Source organism: Pithys albifrons, chromosome 11 (assembly GCF_047495875.1).
Source record: "Pithys albifrons albifrons isolate INPA30051 chromosome 11, PitAlb_v1, whole genome shotgun sequence".
In the NCBI taxonomy this organism is placed as follows: Eukaryota; Metazoa; Chordata; class Aves; order Passeriformes; family Thamnophilidae; genus Pithys; species Pithys albifrons.
Window position 1 is genome coordinate 16,757,426 of NC_092468.1, and position 11,627 is coordinate 16,769,052.

The following is an 11,627-nucleotide window of genomic DNA, read 5'->3' on the forward strand; positions in this document are numbered from 1 at the left end:
GAGCGGCAGTGCCGGGGCCGCCTTTCCCGGGATTGCCCGACAGGGATCGCCCCCGGGGGACGCGCGGACGGGGCGGGGGGCGCGGCGGGGGCGGCGCGAGGGCCGCTGTACCCCCGCCATCATCATCATCCTCACCCTCTCGGTGCCACCCGCTCAGGCGGCACGCGGGCAGCCCGCGACGGGTCCTGGCGGCGCGTTTCCCGGCAGCCCGCGCGGGGCGGGTCTTTCTTGCCGCCATCTTGGGGCGCTGGGGGTGAGGCGGCGGCGCCGGCGAGGCCTGGGCGGGCTCGGACAGCGCGGACCGGCCGTGCTGCCCCTCCGCGGGGCCGGCGGCGGGCAGGGGGCTCTCGGGGCGCGGCGGGGGCCGGGTGCGAGCCGGGGGGAGCCTGGGATGGCGCCGATGCGCGGCGGATGGTGCCGACCGCGGGTCGGAGCCCTGGGCCGGAGTGGGGCGGAGGCGGCCGCGCTGAGGGGGAGTGGAGGGTCCCGGCGCTCTGGGTGGGTCCCGGGTGGCCACTCGGAGCTGCCGCACCGGGGCTCATGGCTGTGTGTCGTTTCCAGGCCTGCCGGGACCGGGTGTGCAGGAGGACGCCATGACCGGGCGGTGAGTGCGGGGCTCTGGGCTCGCTGTCAGACCGGGCGTTTCTGGGGGTGTGAGTGATCCGGGCAGCGATCCGTGTGCCAGCGGCTGTTGTCCTTCTCCAGGAAGTCTCCTCTGCCCGCAGATGTGTGTCCTGTCCGAGGGGTGTGTGGCAGGGTGTTGTAACGATGTTTCCTTGGCTTGTCAGTAAGTGGGTGATACTGATCCTTCCTTTTTACAAAGCCTGTGAGCCTCCCGCGTGCACCAGAGACTGACATGCTGTCACCTTGAGTAAGGGAACTACTGTGCCATGGAGGGCTTTTATTGATACAGGGATTGAGTTTGTAAACGGGGGGATTGACAGAATACTCTGCTGCTCCTCCCTGCAAGTGTTTGAGGCAGGTCGGATGGGGCTCTGAGAAAACTGAACTCGTGGAAGGCGTCGCTGCCCATGGCAGGGAGTTTAGAACTGGGTGGTCTTTAATGCCCCTTGCAACCCAAACAATTCTCTGAATCGCAGCTTTGTCATGATATTTATCGTGGAGTTTTACCTCCTGTGCACACGTGTGGCAGGTAGAACTGGGTGTCTCTGTCTGATCCTGCTGTGTCCCAGGACAGGTGCTGGGTGCAGTTGAAACAGGTGTGCTGTGTACAGTGTGTGGAGCTGCCCTGTAGGGGCTGTACGTGGGCAGTGCAGGCAGGACTTTGTCCTCTGGAATTGCTGAGGAGTTTGTGTGATGTCTGTGTCTGGGGGCTGGGCAGTAGTTCACAGAATCATAGGATGGTTTGGGTTGGAAAAGATCTCCAAGATCATCAAGTCCAGCCCTTGGTCCAGCTCCAGTCCCTTTACCAGATCATGGCACTCAGTGCCACGGCCAATCTCAGGTTAAAAACCTCCAGGGATGGGGAATCCACCCCCTCTCTGGGCAGCCCATTCCAATGCCTGATTGCTCTCTCTGCAAAGAATTTTTTTCTCATCTCCAACTTAAATTTCCCCTGGCAGAGCTTGAACCCATCGTGCCCCCTTGTCCTATTGCTGAGTGCCTGGGAGAAGAGACCAACCCCCACCTGGCCAGAACTTCCCTTCAGGCAGTTCCAGACAGTGCCGAGGTCACCTCTGAGCCTCCTCTTCTCCAGGCTGAACACCCCCAGCTCCCTCAGCCTCTCCCCACAGCACTTGTGCTCCAGCCTCCTTGCTCTTCTCTGTTGCTCCTTTGAGGCTACAAATGAGGGGCAGTTCATACTTTCTATAGGAGTTACTCCTTCAGAGTGTTAATAAACATTTGGAAACATCATCTGCTGATGCTGAAGCCCCTCAGTACAAAGTGTGGTGCCAGAAGTTCATGGCAAGCAGAAAGTTCTCATAAACACTTCATGGCTTGGGTTTCCCCTGCTGAATTTCTGTTGTTGTGGGATTGGTTTCTGCCGAAACAGGAGGTGATTTGGTTTTCCCTTTGGTTACTTTGGAATGAATTTTAACTTGCAAACACTTTCCTTGTCCCAGGCTGTGGTGCAAGGCCATTTTTGCTGGCTACAAGCGTGGCCTCCGGAACCAGCGGGAGCACACGGCCCTGCTGAAGATCGAGGGTGTCTACGCCCGCCAGGAGACAGACTTCTACCTGGGCAAGAGGTGTGCCTATGTGTACAAAGCTAAAAAGTAAGTGAGTTTTTGTTCCTGTGCTGAATTAGCCAACTTCTGTATCAGCCTTTGCACGTGCCAGAACGTGACCAGTCTGTTTGTAGAGCTGCTGTTAGAACAAAAGTTACCTGGGCTCAGTTTATTGATACAGTGCCCATGGAGTGCTCTGTAGGCCACTTTTCTGGCTTGGTTTTGTTTTGAAAGGCCTTGGTGATTTTTGCTTTAGTTGGCCAGTGTGTTTTGATTCACATAGTAATATTCTGTGAAATAATCTCTTGGTTCATAAATGTGTTAGAGAGCAAATGGGATGGGAAACAAGTTATAGCTGAGACTGGTGGAAACTGAAGGTGGCTTGATAGAGTAAATGGAGATGAGGTGAATCTGTGTTGAGCAGTGTGAGCTACTGAGTTACATAAACAGTAGAATGATTTTGTGAAGCCTGGAGGAGTTTGTATTGTGGCTTTTGTGTGGCCATGGCAGGGCACTGGCTGTCATTTCTGTCCTGCTGCCACTGGCAGAGGCCTTGAGGACATCTGCTTAGTACCTTCCACTTCCTTTTTGGTTTTGTTGAGTGTCATTGTTAGAGTTCAGAATTGCCTGGAGTAAAATTGATCAGACTGTTGACTTGACCAACATCATTTCCATCATGACACGTGGCTTTTCACTTAAAGCACTTTTTGCCATCTGTCCCAATTCCTTACTCTTCTCTTGCCTTTACTGTATTTGGACTGGTTATAAATAAGGTGTTATATTTTCTTTGCAGTTGAAATTGTTCAGTTTAATCCCAGTAGCAGCAGTGCTTTCCAAATTGTTGAGCTTTGTAACTTGTTAAGAGTTCTCCAGTGGAGCTGTAATATTTACCTGTTTGAAAATCAGGGTGAAAATGGCAGGCCTGGCAAATTTCACAGGTAAATGAAGTTGGTGTAGTTGCAAAAGGCTGTGGAATGAAGTTCCTGAGGTGGCTGAAGAGGCCACACTGTGGCTGGTGGTGAGGGCAGAGCTGTGAGTGCTGTGCTGAGCTGTCCCTCCCTCTCTCCCCAGTAACACCGTCACCCCCGGGGGGAAGCCCAACAGGACACGAGTGATCTGGGGGAAGGTGACCCGCGCCCACGGCAACAGCGGCATGGTCCGGGCCAAGTTCCGCTCCAACCTGCCTGCCAAGGCCATTGGACACAGAATCAGGGTGGTAAGTGGATCGTTTGGGCAACCAGATCCTTACTGGCAGTTTTTGGGGTGCCTTTTTACTCCACGTATGAAGGAACACTTGAACTGTGGGTTTGTTCTGTTGGTGTCATGTTCACACAGCTCAGGGACAGTGTTCCTTTCAGAGCCAGGAGAGGCTTATTCCCAGTTTCTTGTGCTCAGGGGTCTGTGTGCTCACTCAGGTTATCTGGAAAGGCTCCTCAGACTCCCCTGATTTCTTTTCCCCAGATATTTTCCCTGTATTTTTGCACCCTTCTACTCCAGTTCCTACCCATTAGATTTTCCTCCTACCTCCCAGATGTTTGAACTGAGGGCTGTGCTGTCCTAACATGTCCCCATGGACCTGCTCCATATGTTTTAGCCATGGCCTTCAGCAAGACTGTACCTTGTGGTCCCTCATCCAGAGTCGTGATGGGATATTTTCCTACTGATGTTGTCAAAATTGTACAGAGGGGTGCAGTCCTTCCTTTCTGTCTTTCTCCTGTACCTTAGAAAACGCACAGTAGGAGCAGCACAGTTAAACCCTCAATCCAGGGCCATGGACACTCTTGCTGTCAGTGGGCAGGAGGGCTGGCAAAGTGCTACTCCAGGGCGCTGAAGCAGCTGTTGGGCTTTCCCATTGTCACACCTCTTCTCTGTAAATTGGAGGGTTGATTTTATAACAGTTGATGGTCTAGATTGTAACTGCAAAACTTGTGTTTGAAAAACAAGATTTCTAATGTGAATCTGTCTGGTTTTGTGTTTTACAGATGCTGTATCCATCTAGGATCTAAATTTTTATTGAAAATAAAATGGAGAATCTGTTTAATATTTGTGTGTTTCTGGTTTTTATCCCTGCCACCAATTTTGAGGGACTTCCTTCTTTCTCTGTAGAGCGTCAGAGTTGTCAGCACAGGGCTGGGGACACTGAGCTGCACAGTGGAACAGGTGAGGCCTTGGGAGAGCTGCACTCTGAGGATAAGTAAGTGCAGCCTCTGTGCCTCCCATCCTGGAACGAACATCACTCGTGTTTAGCACGTGCAGGGCTAAACAGTAAATGTTTGTAACCTCATAAACTGCACACAACTGTTGCACAGAACATGAGAAGCATTTCCTTGCTGACCTAGTAGAGGGAAACTTCTTGCACATGGTGCTGACTGTTGGTGAGACAAAACTGTATTTGTGACATCCTACCCCTAAGGGGAAGGAAGCTTCTGTAAGGGTGGGATGTCACAGTAATGGGACACTTAAGTCATAGAAGGTCAGGAGCAAGTTCTCTCATATCTGAAAATAGTGGTTGCAGTAGAATCCCAAATAACGAGTCTGTGTGTGCCTGGGCAGCACATCTGCCTGTAGAGTCTGCCCTGTGCAATTTAAACATGTTTCCATCACACACCTCTGTGGTGCCTGTGTTAACACTGGCTGGTCTCCTGGCCAGCCTTGTGCCACCTTCTCACATAGGGCGGTGAGGTTCTTCTCATTGCTGGGACAGTTCTCTAAGGTTTGTTAAACAAGAAGTTGGGGAAAAATGAGTTTAAAGTCTTGGAAATGCAAGGTTCGGAATTTCTTAGTGCGTCACCCAAAAATCCTGGGTAGTTTCAAGGGGGGTTTCAGGCAGCTGCAGGTTGTTGTGGTTGCTACTGATGTCATAGTCCCAAAATGACCTGTGGATACCCTGGAAGTGCAGTTCCTGCATTCTGTGTAGTTCCATCACTTTCAATGCATCCCTAGGCAGGCAGGCAGGTGAGTCCTTGGCTCAGCTGTCCCTCAGGCCCACTCAGTGCAGTCCCTCCTTCGCAGTGGATGGGAACTTCCTTCTCCCTGCCTGGTCCTGCTGCCAGTCTGTCAGGGAGCCCTCTGAGCTGTTGGCTTTGCATGTCTCCTGCAGTGGGCTGGTATTTCACAGCTAGTCCTCTTCCTTCTGAAGGAGATGGAGTAGTTGTATGTGCAGAGTGCACTGTTCAGTAAATCAAAACTTTTTTTTGAATGGGACCTGGTTGCTCAGCTCTGGTACAGAAGAGTTTGCTGGACTTGGTTTCAAGATTCAGTCGTGCCGCTGCTGTCCCTGGCAGCAGGAGGGCCATGGCTGTGGAAAGCTGCATTTTTTTGTTGGGAGAAACTGCAGCTTTGGGGATGTTGGGTCAGGTCAAGTAGGGCTTTAGTCTTCCACAACTACCAATGAGTTGTACACATAAAATTCAAAGAAAGATGGGTGGAATTTCCAGGATTGGGCATGACAGGATGGAGGAGGAAACTAGTGAGCAAATTTAACAACAGGTTCATAGGCCTATGGTCACTACCATGTAGCTGGATTTTGCTGATGAGAAGGTAGTAAGTCCTTGAGTTTGACTTAAGATGCCCAAAAATACATAATGATCCCTTTTCTCACTCCTGTCATCTTTCTCTACCTGCTGAGGTACAAAGCCTGTTTCTGAGAGGTCCAACATCAAAGAGCACATGGCTGTGATTTTTTTAATCTGTGTGTCAAAACCCAGTTGATTTGGTCCCATCAAACCCAGTGTTTGCTGCTCAGAGCAGGAGCCATTGCCTGTTTTGAGCCTGTGCCTTGCAATTGCCTTTGCTACAGCAACCCCCTTCCACTCCTTTCCCCAGCAGCACAGTGAACTGCCGCGTGGGAGGAAGCAATGGCATCACAGGAGCCTGCCTCCTTCGTGGACCGAACCACCTGGGAGCTGCTCAGCCTGCTGGACATGCTGGGAAGGGGGAACGGCCGCGTGGGCATGGTGGAGGTGGACGATGCCGAATCAAGAGCCCCCTCACTGCTGGTGGACTTTACCCGGGACCTGTGTGGCACAAGTGACATCAAACACAAGCCACAGCAGGCAGGGAGCGAGGGAAAGGAAGAGGAGGACATGCTCCCACCACATCTGATTTTTATGCTGTGGCAAGCCAGTGTGTTGAAGAGGCTCATGCAGTGGGAGCACCTGGATGAGGCCATCCGGGATGTGAGGAACCTTCTCCCCTGCCGGCCGGATGTGCTGGTGCTTGTGATGATCTGTCCAGAACCCCAGGAGCAACTGAACGAGGCAGTGAGAGCACTGAGGAGAATGCAGTGTGTGCTGGATGGGGCCTTGCAACGGACCGTGGAGACAGCCATCTACAGCCCAGGCCAGCCTGGAAGTGTCCTGGAGGCAAAGAGAGCTGCCTGTAGAGCACTGAGAGAAGCCTTGAACTGCCATGAAGGTAACTGGTGACACAGGGCTGAGGAACACACAGGGTTTTTGGAAACAAAACCATGCTCAGGGTGGGGCAGGGAGGAGTCTGAGGGGCAGTGTAGACCAAAGTGCTACTCAATGGGTGAATTCAGATACAGGAGGGAAGATAAGCTGGACCTTGCAGGAAATGTGAGCTGGAGATAAGAATGAGGGCTTAAGTGCTGGTACCGGAACAGACAATGTGTCTGAGCCAACTGTGTCCTCTTCCTAGTCAGATGGTAGTGGCCCTTCCTTGCCCAAGGCACATGTGACTATGGAAATGCTGCTCAGTGTAAGAGCTGCAGTCGTCCTGACTCTCCTGCTGGGGCTTTCTGTGGTGATGGCAACAGCTCCAGGGTCTCACTGACCATGCATTCTTCATTGGAGGGATGTGCCAGCCTTTCTGGGTGGGCCACAAGCCAAAGCTTGCAATAGGATGGTGCCAACTGTGCTGCCATTGGTGTTTCCTCCCTAGAAGTCGACTCCCAGGAGCCATTTATTATTTCACTCCCGGAGCTCAGGTACTGCCGAGTTCTGCCTGAACGTCGGCAAGACAAGGTATTGAAGACAGATGGAGAATGAATTCCTTTGGGCAGCAGAACCTGTCAGGTTGGTTTTAGCCCTGTTCACCTGGATGTCCCTTGGCAGAACACTTCCCTCCTGGTGCCCTGCTTGGCTGCCCAGACCTTCTGAAAGGTTTTGGTTCATGTGTGGCTACTGCCAGAAGGGGACACTGTGCCCTCAGCATCACACTGTCCATGCCACTTTGCTGCTGAGCAATCTACCCCAGGAAACTTCTATCAAAAATCACTGAGTTTCTGCTTTGCACGAAATGCCTGGCTCGATTATCAAAATGTCCCTGAGCAATGTGTCCCTAAGAACTCAATCATCAGCAGAGAGGGAATCCAAGCAGGCCAGAGGCTGCTGGATTTAAACTGTCCCAAAACTGAGACAACAAGTGAAACAAACTGAATGAAACAAATTGAGAGCTAAGACCCTGTTTTCCCAAGAAAGCCTGGATGCAGGGGTCCTTGGTACATAGTTTCCATCAGCACAAAGCTCCTGAAACTCCCAGGGGTTTTTGTAGCAGGGAGCTGTCCTTACATACAGTTGGATACCAGTAGACATCCAGCAGGCTGAATTATTTGGGTGTAAGGAACTGTGGGAGCAGTAGATTATTTTCAAGTCCAATTACCCACATAATTCATTTCCCATCCTTTCTGGGCATGGCAAGGCACTATGGGTAGCTGCATGTTTTTGTATTGGGAGTTTATATGTATTTCTTTTCTGTTTGGGGTTTTTTTTGCAGATCTTTTGTTGCCCTGAGGTCTTCATTATCATCAAAAGAAGGATTAAAAACGTGATATTTATCTCATTTCCCTGTGTGTCTGTGTGTATCTATAAGCTTTCAAGCTTATATCTATGAAACTCCTGGTGAAGGTGCAGGTTTGTGCAGTACAATACAGAAGGTGTGGGATTTGGGGGTGGTGCAGAGCCGCTGAACCAACATTTCTCTGGGAAAGGATCCTTCAGGTTATTTTTCAAATACAGACTCTTTCCACATTCTTCAGTACACTATGGCTTTACAAAGGTGGAGGTGTTTGGGTGGGGCTGGTGTTTGGCAGCCTTTTGGATGAGGTGATGCCATTGCTGTGTTGTGGAAGAGACTGTCCATGAGTATTTGGGCATCTGAATTTTGCCTTTCATTAGGGAGCACACTGGTTTTTGCTTTATGGATCAAGCTGACAACATATGGAAAATTAGGACAACTGCAAAGATGGGCAGGAAGAGGCACAGCTTTCAAAGGGAGCAGGATTTTGGAGGAGAGGGGCAGGGAAATGTTTGAGGTTATCCATCAGGAAGCCAGTCTGTGTCCCAGGCGTGGGGCAGCCAGGAACTTCACAGCTTTATTTGCTTATGGTGTGTAACCTCCACTGAGTAGAGCTCAGAGGGGTGTGATGACTTGGATGGATCCAGGCCAGGGCTGAGTTGGTACAATCTCCAAGGGACCAACACTGGGGCTGCACCAGCTGTCCCTGGAGGTCTGGGGTGAGGGGACTTGGGTCAGAAGAAAGTGACCATCCAGTTTGGATTCAGTTGTGACTGAAATTGTCATAGAAAGGATTTGTATCTGGTTTGATACCAAGTTCAAGCTCCAATGGGTGAAAAGCAGGGAGGGGTTTGGGTTCAGGGGCCAGAAAGATTAAGGGGAGTTTTGGGAAAAGTCAGTGGAGGAGATGGGAAGAGCCATGGACAAGTAAACGGGAGACAGGCTAGAAGGGAATCAGTGGGACTGGGATAGGTGAGGTATGAAGTATTTTCTTCTTTCACAATTACCTTCTCTGCTACTTCTTTGGGGGACCCCAGAAGATCTGGATGAAGAGCTCAGTGAGTGCTGGTGCCCTGCAGCAATGTTCCTGGTAGTGCTGTACAAGTAAAGCAGATGCTTTCCAGCATCTCATAAGGATGTGTTTTTCCAAAGCAGTAAATCGAAGCAGTTCTGGAGAACGGGTCTGTGACAGAGCACTTTTGCAAAGATTTGCTAAGGCTTAGCTTGTCAGCAGCCAGTTCCCATTCCTGTCTGGCTCAGAGGCTTTTCCATGTGCTCCCAAGAGCACTAACACTGAAAGAGTTTAAGGGCTGGGCTGGGTCGTTGAACGTTGGGCTCAGAGCTACTCCCACAGAATTCCTTCTTGCTTTTTTAGCCTCTGCACTTCTATCATCAAACCTAGCACAAGATCCTTTCTCCCATCCTCTTTCTACTGTCTTCAAGAGAGGTTAATCTTGGTAAACACATCCCTTAAGGGCTCTAATCTAGTGGACCTGTGATTTTGTTTGGACTTCAAGGCACTGCTAATACACATGCCAAATTTATTTCTCTGAACAAAGCATCTTCTCCTTTGAAGTCCAAAATGGGCAGCTGTTGTGTCTGCTCTGAACAGCTATGGGCATATGTAAGAGCTGTGATTGCTCTCATTTAGGGCTGTCTGTAGAGATTCTCTTCAACTGTAACTGTCAGATGGATGCTTGAAGGAGTGTCAGGCCTTCTAAATACATCTGTGTTTTTGCTCCAATTCCTGACAGGGCTCTGAAGACACTTTGTGGTGGACTACAAATGCTGCTGAGCTCATGACTGCCTCTGAACTGCTTGAGTTGTACCTCTTTAAGTAACACAAAGGGAGATAAAGTTGTATGTGCTATTAGATCTTACCTCTGTTAATGAGTAAAGAAATGTAAACAAGCTTGTTTGGGTATTGTGGGTGACATTCACCTTTCTAACCAGCCCCTGCTAGTGTGTACCCAAAATTAACTAAAGAATTGCAGCGACCATGGAGAACAGCTCTATGTGGTCCCAAATATTAGTTTTTAGTGGATGTGCTGGCAGTTTAAACATTGAGGCCACTGCAGAAAGTAGCCAGTGGTGTGCCTTCTGAGCTGAGTTAGGAAGATAACTTCAATTTTTTCTATTCCTTCTACTTATCTTCATAAATTTGAGGAATTGTCTGTCTGAAAGCCAACTTCCCAATACCTGAGGCATCTTGGCACCTCTGGGCAAGTCACTGGCAGGTGCTGCTTGAAGAGAGCCCTTGGAGGCCTATGCTGTAAATGGTGTGCACATCAGGGTGTAATGGGCACAGCATGGGCTGTGCTGGCAGATTGTGAGGAGTTGAAATATTCTGTGGGTCTTCTCATGGCAGTTTGCAGGGAGATGAGGGTTTCTGGGACCAGCACATGCTCTTGTCTCCTCCTCCTACTGCTGGCACAGCTCATGGTGCTGATTGCACCCTGGGCTTTTCCCCACAGGACAGTAAGGGCCACAAGCAACATTCTGAACAGATGAGAAAATCCTTGTAAATGCAAAATCTGGGCAACACTAAAGCCAGGCCTGGCTGTTGAATTATGTCTGACTTCAGCCCTGCCATGTTGACAGCTGCTCTGAGGGCTACCACACTGGCATGGAGACATGGGCTCTTGCAACAATAGACCCTGATCTTTGGAAGAGGAGCCTAATCCTTCTGTTTTATCTCCCTTCTCCCCTCCCCATTTGCTTATCAGCCCTTGTCAATGAGTAAGTTAATTTGCTAGGACCCAGGGCAGAAAGTCTCTTTGAAGTCCTCACCTGGACTGTCTGGCCCCACAATGCTGGCCTGGGGCAGCGTTTGCTAAGCCTGTCATACTTGGGGCAAAAGTTTTCCCGGATTAAAATTGGTGGCACACAGTGACCTGCCTGAGCTGTCACATCTCTGCTGTGCCTCAGGACCAGCCTGTGGCATCCCTTCCACTGTGGCTGCTGATCTGCTGGGCTCTGGGAATGGATGGCCATGAGTATGGGCAGGGAGCAGGCACCTGGCTCAGCCACCTTTGCAGCATAAGTGTGCCCCAATGCACATGGTAGGAATCACTGATCCAGGGCAGGCATGTGGATTTCAGCTCTGCTTTCACCCACAGTGCACTTAGAGACTTCTCCACCCATCCCACAGAGATGGTTTGGCTCCCAACAGCCTCAGAGTGACTGGCCAAGGTGATTCTGGCCGTTTGCACCTTTGAGCTCTTTATCCTTTCCAAGTTCTTGTGATAAGACGTTACTGTTACTGGTTTGGAGGAGCCAGTTCTGATATGGCAGAGGGGAAGTGTTTACCACATGCCATGGATTGGGAGCTTCCCCATGCAAGTGCCAGGGCTGGGCACAGTGGCTTTCACTCACCATCAGCTGGCAAAGCCAATTCATGGGATATGTGTAACAAGTGCCAGCACTGAAGCCCTGACTAAAGCTCCATCCTTATCCCTGCAAATGTTTGTGCTTTGATGGGACGTGTGTATATCCCTGCAGAGCATGGCTTACTCTGGTGGGGATGTGACTGTGGGCTGTGTTTCATGTGAAGGGGGATGGATGTGGTGTTCGCAGAGGAAAAGCTAAAAGGGCATTGGCCTGAGGAGGGACTCAGAGCTGCAGCCTGTGGTGTGGGGACTGCAGCTCAGCTGGGCTCAGTGGGGTGGGTATGTCCTTTGA

General features: G+C 50.6%; 1 protein-coding gene across 1 annotated transcript; it reads left to right on the plus strand.

Moving 5' to 3' along the window:
- The first annotated feature begins 189 nt into the window (after positions 1-189).
- On the plus strand, positions 190-4,230 carry RPL35A (ribosomal protein L35a). The gene is made up of 5 exons (XM_071566185.1): positions 190-253; positions 562-604; positions 2,085-2,237; positions 3,261-3,405; positions 4,172-4,230. The coding sequence occupies exons 2-5, from the start codon at positions 594-596 to the stop codon at positions 4,193-4,195; spliced, it is 333 nt and encodes a 110-aa protein (XP_071422286.1). The 5' UTR covers positions 190-253; positions 562-593; the 3' UTR covers positions 4,196-4,230.
- The last annotated feature ends 7,397 nt before the right edge of the window (positions 4,231-11,627 follow it).

Coding starts and splice junctions, on each gene's coding strand:
- RPL35A (XM_071566185.1), top strand. Junction 2,238..3,260: donor TATGTGTACAAAGCTAAAAA/GTAAGTGAGTTT, acceptor CTCTCTCCCCAG/TAACACCGTCACCCCCGGGG. Junction 3,406..4,171: donor TTGGACACAGAATCAGGGTG/GTAAGTGGATCG, acceptor TGTGTTTTACAG/ATGCTGTATCCATCTAGGAT.